This window comes from Poecilia mexicana, unplaced genomic scaffold, assembly GCF_051168715.1.
Source record: "Poecilia mexicana isolate PSO_F unplaced genomic scaffold, ASM5116871v1 scaffold_18, whole genome shotgun sequence".
Classification (NCBI taxonomy): domain Eukaryota; kingdom Metazoa; phylum Chordata; class Actinopteri; order Cyprinodontiformes; family Poeciliidae; genus Poecilia; species Poecilia mexicana.
The window spans coordinates 14,898,404-14,919,772 of NW_028263387.1; the positions used below are offsets into that span (position 1 = coordinate 14,898,404).

Sequence of the window (21,369 nt, forward strand, 5' to 3'; positions counted from 1 at the left end):
AGACCTGTGAGTCAGGCACAGGAGTCAATAACTAAAGTTATAGGTTTCAGATGAATTAGTTTAGCTTACACCGACATTTAAATTAAATATACAAAGGCTTACGAACATACAATCTATATTAAAAAAGTACTTTATTTCCGGTAATTTTAACATAAAGGGTAAAGTGCCACCAAAGAAATAAACCACCACTCAGTTTAATAAAAGCTACACCCACTCTGAGGCAAAGTGGTCAACCTGTCCATGCGGAAAAAACCTCCACATTTAATAAGCTGTGATGAACTGTAATACTAACTCTAAGCTCATCCTTCAGTTTTTCACACAAATAGACTCCCTGTAGCATTTTCCCCACATCCTTTGCCTAATGACAACCCTTCGTAAGACAGTGGCTCAAATAAAACCGGAGAGAAACAAAACATGAGTCATTCCGAGCAGCCACAATGTGGGGGTTCTCATTAGAACCGAGTTATCTGCAAGCTAACGATTGGAGTATAAAGGGTCTTGATTAGAGAGAGGCAGATGCTAATGACACAGTGAGGGCGGAATGTCACTCAGTGCACATTAAACATTTAGACATTTGGAGAGAAAATGTGCATGCTCTGCTTATAGTCTTCAGCAACCACAGTGTATATAAAGCCAGAGACTGACAGGCTGACTAATTCAGCAGACAATTAGGGAGTCCGTCAATAAAAGCTACTTGTCTTCTCTTCCGCTTCGACCTGTGTTTGTACAATTCAGTTTCTCTCCGTTTACAGTTGACTTTTTCCTGACAGCGGGGCTAAAAAGATACTTTTTAGGCCATTCTGAATGCCTGATTACTTTAATAGCCTACATCTTATATTGCTGCAGGTTGAAAGGTTCAGTACAGGGGGAGATTTTTTTTTATTAGTCTAAAACGGTTCAAGCGAGCTTTGAGCAATACATCTTGTTCAGTAAAAACAAAAGACTTCAAAACTGTATTTATTCCTGAATCCACACCTTGTTTGTACTTCAGCAGTAGTTCCCAAATCCCCCGGCGAGCGTAAGGGTCTACTCCTGCTGTCGGTTCATCCAGGATGACAATCTTTGAACCGCCAACAAAGGCTATTGCCACAGAGAGTTTTCGCTGCATGCCACCTGAAAAGCAATAAAGACAAGACATAGTTCTTAAAACGTTTTGTAAAAATTATTTTTTTTTTTTTTTTACAAATTTCCAGCTTCTAAATCTGCTAAGAAGGTCTTGATCGCTGTCTTGACAGTTGTCCTGTGATCGACTGCTAACCCTGTCACGATAACATATTTTGCTGAGCGACTGTCTAAAAAATTATTGCGATAAACGATAATATTGTTTCAAGACCAGTTGACACTGATTTAATGGAAATGACTAATAATGCATGTGATTTCCTGCCATAGATAGATGCACTTTATTTTCAAAAGAACACATAGCACTGGAGCTGATAAACTAAATAAACAAAACAACCAAAAACAAAAATAAAATGGATTCTCAGTCTCCATTAACAAAAAATGCACTTGAATAAAAAGTAAACAACATAAACCCAAAGTGGAAATAAATACTGCATTCAACCAAAAGAGTGCAGATTATGAAGTATGTATACTCTATTGCCCTTCAGAAATCACTAGATTTAAATAGAGAAGATGGTCACATCCGACTACCTGACGCAGTAGTTCACACTACACGATTTTTTGCCCCTATTTTCCCCTTACGATAATCTTAGAACATTGGTCACTGGTGATTTCGTAACCGATCATCCTGCAGTGTGGTGTGTTACGGTAGATTGTCGGTTGTGGCCGCTCTGATCTAAATCAGGGGTTTTCCCTGACTGGGAGCTTAAGGCAGCCTGTTGAATGTGACAGGCAGCCAATCAGAAAGGCGGATTCTCCTCCGTGCTTTCTGAGGGGAAATTACAAGGGGAATCCCAAACAGCAGCAGACATTGGAGATGATATGTGGAAACAACATTAATATTTATTCAACATTTCGAGAAAGAATATAGAAATGACAAGGAGAGCAGTCGGAGCCAAAATGCTACTGCAGTCGATAAACCCGGTAAGTTTTCAGCTGTTCTTCGTTAACATGACATAAATAGGTTATAATGATTTTCATTCAGTCAGGACTTTACGCTGACTCTAGCCACATGCATCACAGGTAGATTGTAGTAAAGCATTGATTAATGCCTGATTTTAAAATTAGGTAACTGGACTTGTCGCCATTATTTTGTGCCCAGGTGGCTGGACACCACACGGCACTACGAGCCCGATCGAACAGTTATACCAATATTTTCTGTTGGCTAATGTGTCTCTCAGGTTTTGAAAATGGGCCGACAACTCGTGTAGTGTGAGCTGGAGATTACACTAAGGAAATAGGAAGGGAGCGTCAGTGGAGAGCACCGGAGTTGAGCCTTTTTTCATTCAGTGTCATCAACAGAAAGAAAAAAGTGAGGAAGAGACGATAAAGCCGATAATTAAAATGAGGTCGATAGGTTTAATTTATCGTGCGATTAATTGATTTATCGTTTATCGCGACAGGCCTATCGACTGGCTTATCTCAGTACGGATGGTGGGGTTATAGTCACTGACATAATTTCTTAAAACTATTATTACAAAATATAAAGTGGCGCCATCCAGAATTAATGAATACATGATTTATTTATTCATTTACTCAATATTTATGTTGGTGTGTAGTCATTTATTGGGTTTTATGTGCATGTCTTCACTGAAGAAAATTACTATTATTTGTGTGAACTTCACAATAATTCTTCTTGTCAAGTTTAGGTGGACACTGAATGTTTTTGGTTGCAACACGACAACATGTGAAAAAGCTCTGGGATTACAAATACTTTTGAAAAAAAAAAGCACTGTTCTCACTTATTTAATCAAATGTAAATGAGGTTAAAAAGAATTAGGTAAAAGTCACATTTTTATTTAAATCAAGACATTTTCATCAAAAATAAAACACCACGTGGCTTTGTCAGCATTAAGTTTCAAATACAGACAATATTGGAAAGTGATTGTAGAATAAATATGACGAGACGTTCGCCCCTGTGCTTTATTGCCGTTTGGAAGCTGTGAAATGATTGATGGCCGGGACACAGATACACTTTCACAACAATAATTCTCCGCTCCTCTCTCTTAGCAGGCTCTTCAAAATGCATCCAGTGTGGCGCTAATGTAGTGGAAATGTCATCGTAGATCAACCTTGAAAGTCATATTTCAGTGATTTTGCTCACAAGCATTCCGTGACTTGGAACAATTTATCAAATAGGATCTGCTTGTCCCCCCCCAGACAATGAATTACAGAGCACAGGTACAGTGGCTGTAGAGGAGGAGATGCATGCAGGTAGCAAGAAAGGAAAGACTGGCTTATAATTGGCATGTTTTCTTTATAAAAAAGATCATTCATACACTTAATTACTACACATATCAAGACTAAATTTATAGGTCAGCATAATGCCAATCAGATCATAAGTGATGTGTCGTGGTACAGCGAGCCTCACCTGAGAGGTTCTTAGCAAGATCCTTACGCTTGTGAGGTAAACCAACATCTTTAATCATCTGGTCCATCTCAGAGTCGACCTCACTGCGACTGCGTCCCTTCAACCTGGCGTAGAAGTAAATGTGCTCCTCCACAGTGAGTCTAGAAAAGTTTTAAAACAGCATGAGAGACCAGTTCAGCTAATGTGAGAAGGGTGACAAACGGCCTAAAGTAAAACTATCGTATTTCTGTCCGTTTAAATTTCCCTCCAGACATCTTTAGACCTGAATGAACATTTGAACTATGTCAGGGTTCCAACTGAAACCATTTTTTTATGCCAAAATTCAATACTATTTCAGACTTAGATATTTGGAGTTCCAGAAACTTTTTAGCAATAATACGAAAATTAAAAAAAAAGCTTGCTAAATATGTATCATAGATAATTTGACAGAGGCATTTTACAGGAATCCTTTTCTAGTGATGGGAAGTTACCAAGGAAATTAATTGGGAGCTGCTGTAATTGGGCTGTCACATTTGCATTAGGTACCAGAGTATCAGTTAGAGGCAAAGAACAAAGAAGTGAGACAAAGTAAAAATAAATAAATAAAAAAAGGTAACATATGGTGATCAGTAGAGGCAGTTTCAGGAGAGTCTTTTAGACGGTATTAATAAAGGTCAATGCATTTCAAAATAAATACTGAATAATTATGTGTTGCTGGGGAGCCTGAGTCATTACAAGGCCTAATTACATGGGAAAAATACATTGTCGCGCAAAGACCCACATACTTCCACTTTGTAATCCAAAGAGAGAGAATGACTAAGCCTCATTAATTCACTCACTCGTTAAATAGGACATTATGCTGCGGACACATTCCCAAATACTTCCTGATGCTGTCTATGTCGGTGCGGATGTCGTATCCGTGGATGAGGGCTGTGCCTGATGTCGGTGGGAACAGCCCGGTCAGAATTGACCTGTGAAAAGAAACAAAGGAAAAAGGCCAGAATTTATTTAAAAAATAAATAAGTAAATAAAAATAATAATCAAGAAATAAATAAAAAAAGATTACCCAAGCCATACAGTCAAGTTAATTTCAGAATGGCTTAACAACAAAAAATGATCGATATTTGGGAGAGATAAAAAACTGTTGACAAATGTGGAGAGGTGTGCGAGAGCAAGACAGACTACAAACCTGACTGAGTTGCTTCAGTTCAATAGGAATAGGCAGGCTAGTGTGATCATCTTGAAGGAAAATGGCCCAACACATTTTATGTCATGCAACTAACCACATCTGACATTAAATAAGTAAAAAAAAAATGTTTTCTTTCTTTAAAAAATCATAACTCATAAAAGCAAGTTTTTTTACCCCATATTTAAAAATTTATTTTCGTCATAAGGTCCAGGCAAACTGTGTCTGTTTAAACTCACAGTTTAAACTAAAACTGAATAAAACTTAAATACAGTTTTAGGGAGAGTTTAGAATCTCTTCTCCTGACTTACAAAAAAAAAAATAAAATAAAAACATCAGCTATGAGATCCCATCTCCCTGATGAGGAGATATTGCCCTTAATAAAATCCACCGACAGTGTTTTAGTATGTGACAGAGTCCTTACTCTGTCCTTCCTATTATTGTTCCCTGTTATGTTTCGTTCCAGTGGCTCAGAGCAGACGTCTTCCCTGCAGCCCTTAGTCCTGCATCGCTCGCTCTCTGTGTCACTCAGACTTTCTGGGCCACTGGATTTCATTTATTTTCTGTCATCCAAAACCCCAACCAACCTTTTTTCAGCCGTTTCCCAAGCAGCAATTAGATAACTCCCACTATCGCTTGTAATAGCTGACTCTTTCTGATGGATGTCTTCACAGTAAGATCTCCCTTTTTCAAAGCAGTAAACTCTGAATACATGCAGCTACAGTAAAGTCAGCAGTTTATGTTCAATTCGCACAAAGGTTGAGACAGGTCGGGAAATACAAGAGGATGGAATAATTTGCCTCACATTGTGGTTGTTTTTCCAGCTCCATTGTGGCCCAAAAACGATGTGATCTGATTCTCGTAGAAGTCCACGCTCAGCCCGTCCACCGCCAGCTTCTTCCCGGTCTTGTAGATTTTGACGAGATTGCGAATCGACACCCCCGCTTTCACACTGGGAGGTGGTCTTTCAAAATATCCTTTATGAAAACACACATATGGCCCAACACAGGGAACCAAGGAAAATGCATTTAAAAAGAAAGAAAAAAGAAAAACTGGTTTTGAGCAGAATAAATTCTGAAAAGGCAAAAAAGGCACAAAAAAAAAATAAATAAATAAATAAATTTACATATATAAGAAAAATATATTGAAATTAAAGAAAAATATGATTAAAATGTATCATGTTTGCAGATTAATTGTTTAAAGGTGTAACATCTGCATCGATATAAATGCTTTTGCGTATTAATGTTTTGTGGGGCTTTTTCATTTAACTTCGGTTCAAAACAAATCAAACTAAAATACAATATCAAAAAATGAATAACTTAGAATAAACAAAGTGAAGTAAAAGTGCTAAAGTGTTTACCACACCTGCATCAAAATTTACACCAATGTCTTTTTGAATACTATTGAAAAGTAAGAAAAAAAAAAACATGAGATAAATGAATAAATAAAAACTACATAAGCAAAAAATTGGATACGTTTTAAAAAACTGAAGAAGAAAAAACAGAAGAAAATATGCGTTTCAAAATATAAAGGTTTGCATCAATTGCTTACATTAGTTACATTTTTGTTCAGACCAACGTTTTAAGAATAATGAAAACCATCAAAAATGTTTCTAATTACGCACTCAGAATATGCTAAACTCATATTCTGAGCTTAGCAAATTTCTGAGAGCCCATTTTGATCCCTGAAACATGCACACATATGCACACGCCTGGACACAGAAAAGCTAAACAGAAAGTAACAGAAACTTGTTACTAGGAACGTTAATTGGAGCTTTTGCTTGTTTTCAGCAGTTTCCTTCACTTGAAACTCCCGCTTCCCCCGACCCCCTCGAAGCACAAAGCACCATTATCACCAGATGTGACAAATAAGGTGCTAATGTTTGTTCGCAACCCTCCTCTTCTCACCTCCAGGCCTCATCAGAACCGCGTTTCCCCACGCGACATAAACATGCTGATGAGAATATGATCAACAATTGCACACCAAGAAGTGAGAACTGAAAACGAAACAGGAGTTTACCGACGTGCGCCCCAGAGTCTGTCAGCAGATCACGGCTGTTTTCAGCTACTGGTGTCATCCCACACCAGTAGGAGGAAGTGAACGGGAAGTACCACGGCTTAGGAATCCCATATTGACCTGCAATCAAACGAGAACAACGGTTGTCATATTTCCATATGCGTTGGCTTAAAAATACACAATGAAGTCCAGGATATGCAAGGCGTAAAATAGAAGCGGAGGGAGAAGAAATGATTCATTCGGTTCAGAAAAACATTGTTGCATAGACATTAATAAAATACAGAATTCTGTTCAAGAACAATAGATTATCGTTTGGCGAAGTGATGTTGAAACGGTCAACAAATGTTATTTGGGAAAAAACTATGAAGGAGAAAACAAATTTCTATATCGCAAACTTAATCTTTTAATAGTTCATTACAGCATAAGTTTCTCCTGTGGAGTTCACATTTCCACTCACAGGCCTGAATTTTAAATTTGAAGTGAGAAAAATCTACTCTAATGACCCATTGAATCCAGAGTTACAACTAAGAAAGATGGATTGCTCTCCCCAAAACCTCATTTGAAAATGATTCTCATTAAAATTCGGAGCGTTTATTATCCTGTCCAAACTCAAGACGGTGAAACTGTTGCCACAGTGCACAAAAGTGCTTCTGTTAGAATCTCGTTTTGCTAACACAGGTTACCGTGGTCACTGAGCGTGTCAGCTAACAAACACAACAGCTTAAATGCTATGTTAGCCTGCTGCTGCTCTTGAAAAAGCATCAAATCTCCACTCCTTGCACTTTAGAACGGCTTTCATCAGCTTTCGACGTAACATTTGTACTATTTGTCATTTCTTCTCAAAAACTATGACAATATTGGACATGTTTTAATAATTTGCTTCAGATCATTACCTGGGAAGACATTTTCAATGTACCAGGTTAGCACCCAGTATAAGACGGCATCGGCGAGCATCATGGCGATGGAGATGATGAAGGTGTACGGATCCCCCTCCTGGGGACTCCTCATAATGTTGTGCCACTGTATACCGACGCCTTGCTCCTCATATTTGGAAAAGTTCTCGCACCCGTAACCAAAGGCAACACACGACAGTAAACTCTGAAGATGGAAAAAAGCAAATAAAAAAAGCAAGAACAACCATTTTTAGTTAAGCAAAATTCTTAACTACTCAGAAAAATATGCAAATGTTGCACAAAGTTCGCCCTGCTCCTTTTCATCTGCGTGCTGAATATGTAATAGGGGCGAGCAGCTGGTTGTGTTAACATACTGTACTGTAAAGACGGAAACGGAGGAATCAGCTAAGCTTGGATCTGGAGTCTTGGGTGGATGCCTGGTGAGCGGTCCCAGCCAACAGAGCTTGGCTCACCAACCAACAAAAAAACAATAAATGTGTGCTTTTCCTTTTCATTTCTCAATGAAACTAGGAGATTACTAATTAGGGAGTGAGCTTTATGAGGAGACGTGCTGAGTTTTTTTTTTTTTTCTTCCCTTCTTAGAACAGCCAAATCCACTGCCTTTAAAGTATTCCCATCCATTGAAGTTTATTTCATTGTCTTTCACATAAAATCCTCATATAATAAAGTGACATTTCTGATTGGAAGGTGAGAAAAACACAAAGCTTTGCATAACTGAGAAATCGAAGGGTCGTGAGGCAGTTTCCATTTTTCTCGCAAAGTCTGACGTGCATTTTCTATTCAGCCTCTTGGAGGGTAGAAACCTTTTGCTGTGACCTCAGACTATGTCTTTACATGATTTTTAGGTTTTTGTCGGTTCTCTGGATCGAGGTAATGTGTGGACATTAATTTACAGCTCTTTCTACGGAGTCTTAATTGGTCTGTACTTTGAATAGGCCACTCTTTGTGGGTTGGTAACCATGCTATATTCTTAATTTTAAGACGGTAAACTGAACAGATGAGATGTTCAGAGGGATGTCGTTTCATAACCTAACCCCGATTTACACCTTTCCAAAACATTATCCCTGGTTCCTTGGTCTTCATGATACTGATGGTTCACTGAATAAATTTAAACCAAGGACCTTGCTGGACAGTTGCATTTAAAATTAAACTAAATTACACACAGGTGGCCTATATTTAACAGATATGTTGATTTTATTTGAGTAATCGGTGGCTGAATGATAAGTTTAACAACCTTGTATCATTTCCATTTTACTTCACAATCACACAATTAGTTTTGATCAAGCACATAAAATCCTAACAAGATCGATGGAGGGTTGTGGTTGTAACATGACAGAATGTGGAAAAAGGTCACTACATCTGTGTGTTTCCAACACAAATCGTTTCAGGTTAACGAACTAAACGATTGCGCCGTAAAACGTCGAGCTCATGAAAAGAAATGGTTGGAAAAAACCCATCTTTAATTACCGAATTTAGGCGACGCCAATGATACTGCTGCCACCCGACAAGACGGACAGCCAAATCCATCTGCTGCAAACAAAAATCTGTCGGATTTTTCATACAGCGGGAAATTGCAAATGATGCTTTGCCCGCGTGAGACATCATCTGCCATGGCCCCTCGTTCCACATTGCCATGTTGCCCGCCAGCTGTTTCATCACACCTCATTTGCTCGCAGCATTTATACTCCTGCACAAGTGTTTGCTGAAGCTTGAGAGACGAATCATCACGGATAGCCGAGGTTACACAACTACACAGAGACGGAGAGGGAGGACGAGCGAGAGAGAAGCTCTGTGGCCGACGCCAAACCTCGGGCCTGCCTGGCTCCTAACCCTGCTGGCAGCATCTTGCGCTGCCCTCCGCTGCCCATCTGCCAATCAGTCAACAGATGAGGGCTGACAGCGGGGCGAGGGGCTACCCATCCTTGACCTCTGTATGAACGGCTGACAAAACAACAAGAGCCCAATCCTTTTGGCTGTTGAGAAAAGGGCACAAGTTGGGAGGCAGACAAAACAAGCCCTCTCTTATTGAACACATGTCAAACCGGAGATTTAGACATCGCTCAGCTGGCTTTGGACAAAATCCATTGTTAAGAGGTAGGGTAATCAAGGTGGCTACTGTTTTTGTTCGTTTTTGACATTTATGACCGGTATTCCTGGAATGACAGGCAAAGAACCCCACAGGGATAAATACGTTTCTGTCTGAAAAAGTCTCCTTTACAAAGTGTTGTACCCATTCTTACTCTTATATGTGATTATTATTCCTTCTTCAACACTTTTCTAAGGTTGAACATTTTTGAGACCGGAGCAGCAAAAAGCTACACTTCTCTCCAATCTTTGACAAATAATTTATTTCTCCCACCCCCCAAGTGGAACCACCAAATATTCCATCCATCCATCCATTTTCTTTACACCTTTGTCCCTCAGTGGGGTCGGGAGGGTTGCTGGTGCCGATCTCCAGCTAACGTTCCGGGCAAGAGCCGGGGTACACCCTGGACAGGTCGCCAGTCTGTAGCAGGGCAACATAGAGACAAACAACCATGCATACACACACTCACACCTAGGGGCAATTTGGAGTGACCAATTAACCTGACATGTTTTTGGACTGTGGGAGGAAACCGGAGTACCCGGAGAAAACCCACGCATGCACAGGGAGAACATGCAAACTCCTTGCAGAAAGACCGGGACTTTGAATCAAACACAGAACCTTCTTGCTGCAAGGCAACAGCTCTACCACCACCAAATATTACCTTTTTTTTTTTTTTCTTTTGGAGATATGTTCCGCAGAAAAAACGGGTGAATAGGCGATTCCTTTAATAATGATCTGCAAATAAGCGGGGGGTCCACTGCACATGCTTTTACTAAAATATTTATGGAAAAAATATAGTTCGGGCACATTAAGTCAATATTTTGCAGTATGCAGAACTACAATTCCAAATCTTTTGTTGTGTGTCTCAACGGACTTAGATTTTATTTTTTTTTTTTTATTGTTTGAACAAAAAAGAGGGTCTAATAAAATTGATTTTGGCACAAATTCTTCATTCCTTTTAGGTCTGGACTTTGCCCCTGTTACATCTGGATTGTCTCGCTGTGAGACGCAATAAAGGATGTTTTTATTTTTTTCCTGTTCTGCTCCTGTTATCTCTGATTTCACTGCCTGGAATAATACATATCCACCATATGATGTTGCCACCGCCAGCGGTGTGCAGACATTTTTTACACAAACACCAATTATCTGAAGAATTATAGAAATGCTAAATTGTAGTCCTACCCATGATGTTGTTTTGTTTAAATTTAATTTTTAACAATTGTTTTAGAGTTGTACTTATATGATGTGTGCAGCTACATGTGAATCCTAAACTGAACTCTCATTTCCTCTTTGACTTTGTACTGTGTTTCAGAACAAATGCTGAAATAGCCTCAGCTCTACGTAACAGATTGCGAAACTAACCTTCTCTTTAAGACGCTTCTTTCAACTGTAGATTCCAATGTGCCAGTGGAGTCGTGTAACTACTGCTCTCTGTCATAAAACCACAGATCAATTAATTGATTTCAAAGAAGAGCCTGAAAAGTTCCACTTTTTTTTTTTTGGGAAGCTTAGCAATTTTCAAGATTTTCCTGGACTTAATGGCTAATTGAAAATGTCTCTGGTTATCCAGCACACAAAGGAAGTTTAGCCCCTCTCCTATTTTCTATCTCATTAAAAAAGAAAGGAAATGGTCAAAGCACAGCAGAATTTTCCCTGTTTTACCTCTGTGCACTGCCTGAAGCTCTCCCTCCAGCACACAGGTGAATATTGTCTTTACAAAATGGAAAAAATTCATTCAGATTAAAAACCAAAGTATCAAGGCCGCTGTGTGTGTGAGTGAGTGTGTGTTAGGGGATGGGGTGTGTTGGCCTTGGAATGATGTGGTTTTATCTGAGCTGAATGAAAAAAATGGAAACTACACACACAGAGACCGGCACTCTGACAGAGAGAAAGAATAAATTGGATGGTGGTTTGTGTCATTACTGCAGTTCCAAACTTGGGGAGGAAATGGAAATGACCCTTTGGGGGTTTTTCCAAGACCTAATAAGGGTGTAAATCTAAACAGGAGTTAATTCTGTTTCCAACACTGAACAGCCAACTGTGGAGTTTAGAGACCGGTTCTAATGTGCCATTAAGTCTGTGCTGCAATAAAAGAAAACAGATGCTTTTGTTTGGAGCTGGGTATATTGAAATTCCTACATATTCCAGAACATTGACTGGGTAAGCCGAGGCCTTCAAAGGAAGCAGGCATGAATTTGGACACACCCAAGAAGACTGACAATCAGAGGAGCTACCAAGAGGCTCACGGTAACTCTGGAGGAAATGCAGGGAACTACAGCTCAGGTGTCAAAATCTGAGAACTGTTAGTTATGCCTATAACAGGTTTGTAATGAATGAGTGTCGAGAAAAGAAAGAATCGTTGAAACATACAGCCCTGTTTGCAGTTTTCCATGAGCCACAGGAGACACAGCAAAGTCAGAGACTTTGGATACTTTAAACCAAAGCAAATTCATGGTAGAGCAGTCTAGTCAAAGTTCAGACTTTAATGTTTGCATTTACAACATGGCAGAATGTTGTCCAGGGAAACATAAAAACAGTGACCATAAAAACACCTGATGCAGCCTTTTTGAAGCAGGCAAAAAAATAAATAAAACTCGACTTGATGCACCTGTTTAAGGACGCGTCGGCACACCGCAATCAAGGATCAAGACTTCTCATGCTTCTGCAAGAAGCAGTGTCAAGACAAGTAATACCAGAAGTGTAATGAAGGTCACACAGAAAGGCTGAAAGCTGAGCAGCGGTATGCTGTTTGTCTTTTGTTACTCGGAAACAGGAGAAAATACAATAAAAATGTACAATGTCAGTATTTGTCTTTTCATTTATGCAAATCTTTTATGAGAGTCCTTATGTGAAAACGTGGCAGCGCAAACAAAACCGTAACAAAAATTTATGGAGACATCATGAATACAAAAAGCATTTCCTACAAGCAGCTCCATTGTCATTTAATGTCACTACCGTCCTCAATTCATTTGCAAGACTTCACAGATCCCATTTTACCATCTGTTGCAAAGGCGATGACAAATCTGAAATGGATATTACTGGTGCTAGAGGTGAACTCACTCCTTTCACTATAAAATACTCTGGGTCTTTTTTTTTTTTGTTTTTTTTTTGAAGGATCAGTGAATAGATATAGGACGAACAACTGCGACTTTAAATTTCGATCTAAATAGTTCAAATGTAACCTTGGAATAACACTCAGGATAAAAATCCACCCTTACTTATAATAACAGCAGGGGAAGATATAATTAAAAAAAAAAAAAAAAAAAAAAAAAGAAATGTTAGAGCTAAAGATGGACTTACCACAGCCACCTTGGCCCCGAAACCCATGACGTCCCTCCAGGCGTAGCAGAGGCTGTGTGGCAGGTAGAGGAGAAAGAAGATGAGGCCGCCACACGCCGCCGCTAAATTGGCCTTGGAGAAGAAGACGCTAATGAGGAAGCACTGGGAGATGGTGGCCAAACAGAAGATCAGCAAGAAGACAAAGATCACTGAGGGGTCGCTGTACTGCAGGACTTTGCCGTACTGTGTGTGAGAAGTTTGGTGAAAAAGACGGAGAGAAAAGTTAGTCTCAAAAACACTGCAAAGTTCCTGCAGGTAATCACGGAGGCAGGTTGGGAAGAGAATGATCATCGCAGCAGATTTATTGCAGAAGCAGACCACACAGAGTTATTTCAGAACGTTGACTAAAACCTCTCTTGTTCAAAACAGATTTCCATCCATCTGTTGCAGCAGGTTTCATTAGCCACAACGCAGATACATCATGCATGTCGTTTCTCTTTTTTTTTTTTTTTTTTGGTTGTACTCTTTCCAGTTTACCTCTTGGGGAGTTTTCAACAATTTGAGGAAATCAAAAATGATCAGAGAGGTTTCAGCCTGTATTACAATTTCTGAATTTGTATGGCTTCGCTAGTTCAGGCAGAGTAAAAGATGATTTTGGTTCACGCCTATTCGCGGTGTTGCATGCGAGTTTCTATTAATGAACTTGGCCCACGGTATTTAAATTTTGTGAAACACTGAATGTTGGGTTTTCATTATCTGTAACCCATAATCGAGAAAATTACAATAAACAAAGGCTTGGAATATGTAAATCTATGTTATTATTCTGAAAAAATCATCTTTCTGAGATGATTGACAAGAAATATTGCACTTTTACACCATATTCCAATTTTTTTATTATATATATATATATATATATATATATATATATATATATATATATATATATATATATATATATATATATATATATGCCCTTTAAATGTGTAACGCTTTTACTCTACCTGTTTGATAAAGGACCATTCTCTAATTTTCGAGAGCTGCTTGCAATCTATTCACTTTAAACAAAATCAGCAATGCAGTTGTAATTTCCGTAACTAACTAAAATAAATCACTGCACTACTGAGGAAATATGGTTCTTCTGAGAAAGATTAATTCTCATTAAAGAGAAGTTCCATGATGTAAAAGCCTGTTAAAATCAAAGAGAACATTTAAGGTCAATTGAGGTAAATTAATTATCTTTCAAGGTCAAAGTGCTGCTTAGGATAAAGCCATTGTTATTACTAAGATTAATGAATGACCAAATCTCTCCAAAACTAGAGTCAGGTCCTTTCTGAGCCAATTTTAAATTATCCTTAAATCACCTTGAGTGTCAGAGTTAGAAGGAAAGCACTGATGGCTAGCGGCAACACGCTGGAAACCGCCCAGGTCAGCCAATAGATGCCGTTTCTCAGGCCCATGATTCTCACGGTCTCCTTCAGTCGCGCCTCTTTCTCAGAAACAATGCCTTTAACGATCATGGCCACCGAATAAACCCACGCTAAGGTCATGTACAAGGGAAGGGAACTCGCCAGCGACCGCAGGAATCTGAAAGGTGAAGGAGCATTACCAGAAAAGTTTACATCTGGGTACAAATGTAATGTATCCTCCTACGTTACATTTTGGACCACTGATCCAAAATCAGAAACTAGCAGCATGAAGAACAACAGAGCTTTGAATAAATGCGTGCAGTAATAAACTTATGCATTCTGTTTAAACTCAGAAGTGAATTTGCTCCAATAGATAAAAGTGTTGTTAGTTGAATTCTGAATAAAAGTAACATAAATACAAGATAGTTTTTTGTTTTTTTTCTTTCAGTCTTTAGCAGACAGCCATCACTACACAACAAGAACACACAAAAAAGTAAATCAACTGGACTTTGGATGGTCTCTCTAAGGTTTTGAAAAGATAACATTTCGTTGCCTTTTCCATGTAATAGAGCACTACAGATGCCCAACTGCTTAGAGTGTATAGAAAACATCTGTGATGAATTCATTATGGTGAAAGAATTGTTGCTCAGTCCTGAAGGCAGAGATGAACCTGGCAGAAAGAATACGTTGTATTGAACATGTGGCTCAAATTTACTTGATTAGGTCGGTTATTAGAGAACATAAAATGGACAACGTCGACCTGGTGCCGATACTAGAACCTCACCAAACTGTTATGCTATTCACAGTGAAGCAGAAGGATGTCAACAAATACACTAAAATATTGTAATAAACAGAAAACACCAACAAGGTTCCCAGCTTGCCAAGAGTGACATCATTCCAAAATCTTAATATGACAACCAAGGTAAATGGGACCCGGCGCATGTGTCACCCACATCAGGAGCCCCATTGAAACAAGGGATTGATCTAATAATTAGCTTCATATTCAACCTCCTGTGCGGCGGCTGACAGAAAGGTGAAGTGAAAAATGGCATTTCTTCGAAGGTGCACTGCATCTGACCAAGTTGGGACTCTCATCCTGAGAAGTGTCTGGTTTAGAAAGGTCAGTGGCGGAGACTGATGACTTGTTAGACCTGTGCCGGTGGTGTTGTGAGGAGGGGGGAGTCACACAACAGTCGATCACACAAATGTCACACAAAGTTCCTTCTTTCTTTGAACATGGCATCAAGCGTGCTGCTTTCACGCGCAGCGTGTAATTGTGGTGTCTTGGGAGTTTTCCATTAAAGGCTTTTCATTTCGGCTTGTGGCAGGAGCGAGTGAAGAGGAAAGACCTCTTCAGTTCTTCAGCTGGTCGGCTCAGATATTAAATGCTTCAGTGATGATGCTGTGGACGTGGAATGCAGTTTTTGGAGTAAAATATTTACCACCAAGCAGAAATGTGGGAACAGCAAAAGACGCATTTGGAAAGTTAATCACACAACTCCTTCACTGAACTGATCTGATGTGGGAGCCACATGTGGGAACGCCGCAAATAAATCCAACCTGTGTGCCAGACAGTAAAAGCATTATCTCTGCGATAATGGAAGAGGAAACAAGCGCGCAGTGACGGAGGACCCAGGTGCATGTGACTAAACTGCTTGTTGGTAGACCTTATCCAGATACAGCGTCTGATAATTACCATTTGATTCACAATTATTATTAATGCGCTGAAAATGGCTGTGAAATTATCATTTAGAAGGAGCCTGTGATCTGAATGCACAGACACTGCTCTGGCTCCTACGCAGCAGGCGACTAACTCAATTTATTGTTATTAATGTTTACAAACTGTTGAGAGCTCGCAAACGCATTAGGCTGATGGGAAATTACATTTAACCCAGCTGCTCGAGTATCGGTTTCTTATTTATCAGCCGCATTTTCCAATTAAGCTGCTCAAATTGATTACACTCATCCCCGATAACCATCATTTTTACTTCATTAAACGTGCCTTCAAAAACGAGAAGTTTTTTTTTTTTTTAAGGATGCGCGACATCTAAAGGGGGTCGGGTTTGAATCCCGCTTCGCCGTGCAAACGCTAGAGGCGTGGTTTCTTTTAACACGACAGCTTGTGTTTATTTCCTAAGAAGATCTCAAGCGAATGTTATTTGAGCAGATGAATAACACCGACATGTGAACCACAAGCAAAATGAGCAGATAAACAATAAAACCATTTATTTTATCAAGCCGGCTTGCAGGCGAAAAAATAAAAAATAAAATACTTAAACAGCTGTTCATTTTAATTACCAGACAAAATATCAACCTGTGTAACAGTGATGGTGTCCTTGAATATTATATTGTATTAACAGATTCTCAGCAAAACGCAAATGTGTTTAATATAAATCCAGACCAATTGTCGTTAAATCATTTGATACTACATGTTCAAAAATAAATAAAGACTGTAAAAAATGATCACTTTTTTTTTTTATATATTTGCAAGTTATTGTAAATAATGTTTGGTCAATAATGTGCATCAATAAGATAAAATCTGAACCTAGAGATTGCACATAAACTTGTTTTTTTCTCTTTTGTTTGTAAAATAACAAGTACAGAAAACAACATGTGACAGATTTGTCCCGTCTCAACCTTCAAAGGGATTTTTTTCAGCCCATCCACCGCTCGTCACTGAACAAGAGCCCCACCTTCACCTCCCACTTTACGACTCTCACCAAGCAAATTACCTTCAACACCATATAGTGTCAAACTTATTCGGCAGTGAAATATAATTAATTTCCTCTGCAATCACAAAAACACGTAGCAGCAAACAGTCGCTTCCCAAATTAGAAAAGAGGAGCAATTACAACTGTATCCTATGATTACAGGAACAGAAGAAAACACAAGTGCAGTTTTGGTTGCATGCTTAATTAATTAGACGGATATGGCTGATTAGAAGATTTGCAGATAATGATCTGATTCTACGCTCATCAATTAGTTATGATTAACAAAGAGAGAGAGAGAGAAAGAACCAAAACACAAAGCATAAACAGTTTTTGTCCAGACTGACCTATGAGATTTATTCGTAAGTATGTTTTCCTAACTTTGTGGATTTTGAAAAGCTCTTAAAACGGCTTGGATGACCTTCACATTTTATGCTTTGAGTTTTGATACTTTCAACTGAGCAAACCCTGTGCTACTGACCTTGAGCATGATACTTATGAGCACACATGGAACTGTGAGCAGAACAATGTTCTCTGTGAACCTGGCGGACCAGAGGGCGCCGTTTTGAACGCCGACGGCGCGCAGCACCTCCTTAAGCCGCAGCTCCTTCTCCAGCACCAGGCTTTTGATGGTCATGCACACAGAGTACATGAAGGCCAGCACCAGGAACATGGGTAGAATTGCTCCAATACTCTGGATAAAGCTGGACATTGAGGAAAGCAACCAAATGATGTCAGAAGTCCGTCGTCACAAAGAGCACTCACCGTGGTTCTAAACATGGAAACCTGTACCTGCCAAACAGATTGTCAGAAAGTGCATTTATAAAGTTTCTGGGTGCTTCTTTTTTTTTTTTTGGTGACATTTGCTGAAACGTTCAAACTAGCCTACTAAATAAAACTGAACAACAAATAACATTTTGCTTTAATTTTTCTGGACAAAAAAAAAAGTAAAAAAGAAAAGAAACAGTAAGAAGTTTGAGATGTGTTCAACAGGGAAAGCTCAGGCTGTTTCTACGCTGGGTTTTCTGTTAAGATGCACAATACCTTTACTTTTAGTAACTTTCTTGAATTTGAAGAAACAAACACAAAACCTGCTATTTAGCAAATTGAAACAACTTTGCTTGATTAAAACTAAAAGAGGGACAAATCAGTTTGAACTAATTTCAGACAACACGAGGCTGTGCCTGCGATTTAAAGTCAGAAATGTGGAGTTACAACTTTTTCTAAGTCCTAGATACTTCGCTCTGAAAGACTTTGTTAGCTTTAGGTGTGCAGAGCCGATGTAAAGCAAATGTTAAATCCACAAAGGCAGCCTTCCACAATGTTTGTCTTCATTTATTGAGTCAAAAAGGACACGAAATGTCCTTCGGTGATAATAAAAGTTTTTAAATTCCCAAAGAACAAACAAGACGATCCGAGCAGCATTCACGGACTCGATGCCTTCGAGGCGTTTTTATTTTTACGCTGAGCTAACCTTTATAAAGTTGGTGCATCAGCTCAATCGAGCATTTAGTGCTTCGGCTCATGCCTCAGATGATGTACGATTTGATGCCGTTACAACACAATAAGGCGATATTAAACTGGCTTCATAATGCCACCAAAATGCCATGTCAATATCTCTTACACTGCCAATATAATAAAGTGCTTCCTTTGATTTATGAGACAGTGAAGGAGGGATATCAAATATGCTTTGACAAAGTGTTTAACGTTACTGCTTGCATATCTATAAACACCGGCGACGCGGTACAAGCGAAGCTCTGTTCAGCACAAATACGAGGATGAATGAACCACGGAGAATCTGCTGTCGCTGGAGGAACGGGGCCTTTCTGTCGAGAAAATGCCGATAAACACCTGATGAAAGCTGCGTCTCCAGAGCGCGTGCAGAAATTAGGTTCTATTATAACTCTGGACAAATCTTTTTGAATTCCTGACATTAAGGATCAGTTCGCTCATGCATCAATCTTCCTTTTCGGAAGGATGCTTTTGCATCTTTAATCCGTTTTTTTTCCCCCCACAAACTGCCATGAATTATCCCCTTTGTCAACATTTAAAGTGGTTACTCTGAAATTTCCCGTGTCAATCATGGCGCCATCCACGTAATTGGCATTCCTTGTACGGATTAGTCGAAAGTGTTAAAGCACAAGTGACAATGTGATTTTGTTTTATATTTATTCACAGAAAAAAAACAAAAACAAAAACAAAAAAAATCATTTGTTTTTTTGTCAAGTTCTTTCTGAAGATTCTGATTGATTTAAAAAACAAAAACAAATGGTGATTGGGTTATTTTAACATATTTGTTGGCGTTAAAGAGCATTGTATTAACCATATTGCAGATAAATATCAAAATTATATTAAGTTGGCTGCCTGGGTGCCAAATAATAAACTTTAAAACCTTCATCTTGGCCTTAAATGTCTTAATGGTGTTGCTCCTCTGTAATTAAGCCATTATGGTATGTTCCGCTTTTATTGTTCGTCATTGCACTATTTATTTTTAATTTAATGGAGTTAAGCAAATTATTTTTTTATGCTTTATTGCTCTGTAAATTTCGGTTTGCATAAGAAGGAGCAACTATTTACAACTAATAGTGTAGGAAAAGTTCACATGTTCGACGTTGTGTGGTTTTATTCTAAAAGTCCAGTTCTAGACATCTGCATTCAAACATGAATAAGAAATGTTAGTCAGGGGTCTCAATAAACAGTAGAATTTTTGCAAAATAACATCGAAACAAAAAGTGCTTATGGTGAGCTGCAAGAAATAAAAGTCCTGCTGCATTAAAAGTATAACAGGAGAAAGTATGGTATTTTTGAGGACACTTACACAACCCTAAAGGAATCGATCATCGACATCCCAGAAGCTTAGGGAAAGGATCGTTTGACATTGTGTCCTAAACGTTCACACCCATATCAACCGAATCCGAAACCCCGCACTAGCTTATGCACATAAAATCGTCTCTTTGAAGAGATAATTAAATCGATACACAGTCACAAATAGCTAACTGATACGTATGAAAGCCTCCAGTAAGATGCACATAAAGTCAGAATACTAATTTCTGGCATTATCTACTCCAAACAGGCTGTAGCGACTGACATCCTGTGTGAGTTAACTCCTTCTGTGGCTGTTTTCTCCCTGAGGAGGAGGAGGAGGAGGAGGGCGAGAAGGAGGAGATCAGTCATGCACACTGTGTCTGACACTGACAACCTTGCCACCAAGACTCTCGTGAATTATACATCTGCTGATCGATCAAAGGTGCTTAAGTAATAGAACCTGAGGCGGCCCGTGGGTTGTGGGGCTCCCGGAACATTGGCAGGCTGGCCTAAATTTGGGGAAGCTGGTAGACGGATAAATCGAGAAAGAGACGACTCGCCTCCCTCACAGGTTTACATCCGGTCTCATTTCTGACAAATATGCCATTCAGGTCCTGTGCTCGGAAAAAGTGAAGGACTCACTCTCACTGAGAGGAGTAGGCTGTATTTTCTTTTTTGGGTTCTTTTTAAAGCTTATAAGAATCATATATTAAGAATTATTTCTGTTTATTTTCCAAATAGACGAATTGCATTTGCATTTATAGGAGAATTTACACAAGATATGGTTTTTTAGAAATGTGGTTTCACAGTCTAGTTAAATATTAACATAAAGAAACTAGTTTTATTAATAAATATTGTTTAGATTACTTTTAGCAAATGAAAATGCTTTAACTTTAGAAGGTGAGAAAATATATAATACAATTTTTCAACTGGGGAAAAAAAAATCCAAATCCAAAATAGGAAAATAGGACAGTAAATGAAATAGGTTAATTAATATATTAATATTGCTAATAAAACATCAAAATTATGTAATTATCAGACAGCACAGGAAGCATCAGCGTCAGTTACTCAATTGCTAAACACCATGATTAATTTTAATATAAAATGGCAACCAAATTCAGAGACTGACGAAGTAAGAAGCCATAAGGTGTTCACATGAACTCTCTCAAACACAGCAGCAAATCAACAACAGATGTCGGAGCAAAAAAACAAATAATGTCCAGACCTCAGTCTAATTGAAAGTCTTTAAAAAACCTCAAGTGACTTCTGCCCACAGGCCTAAGTGAACCAAATCAATGTTGTAAAAGAAGTTTTGCCAAATTCCTTCTCACCGAATTAAGAGATTAACCAAGTCATTGCTGCTAAAGTCAACCCCGTGATTCTTAGTTCTTTCATACACCTTTTAATTTTGGCCTAATTTCTGTGTATGAAATAATGACAGCATGGATTCCATGTTTTTGTGCGCTGCAGATTAAATTAGTGTGACCTTTGAACATGGCA

General features: G+C 38.8%; 1 protein-coding gene across 1 annotated transcript in view; it reads right to left on the reverse strand.

Annotated features, from left to right (window-relative positions):
- The window catches only part of LOC106930199 (phospholipid-transporting ATPase ABCA1), a 192,148-nt gene that overhangs the window by 111,624 nt on the left and 59,155 nt on the right, over positions 1 to 21,369 (reverse strand). Inside the window, exons 15-22 of the mRNA XM_088016037.1 lie at positions 17,546 to 17,768; positions 12,972 to 13,193; positions 7,565 to 7,769; positions 6,675 to 6,791; positions 5,461 to 5,632; positions 4,309 to 4,440; positions 3,491 to 3,630; positions 976 to 1,113 (exon numbers count right to left, since the gene is read on the reverse strand). Of these exons, the coding sequence (XP_087872163.1) occupies positions 976 to 1,113; positions 3,491 to 3,630; positions 4,309 to 4,440; positions 5,461 to 5,632; positions 6,675 to 6,791; positions 7,565 to 7,769; positions 12,972 to 13,193; positions 17,546 to 17,768 (1,349 nt within the window). The remainder of the gene's footprint in view (positions 1 to 975; positions 1,114 to 3,490; positions 3,631 to 4,308; positions 4,441 to 5,460; positions 5,633 to 6,674; positions 6,792 to 7,564; positions 7,770 to 12,971; positions 13,194 to 17,545; positions 17,769 to 21,369) is intronic.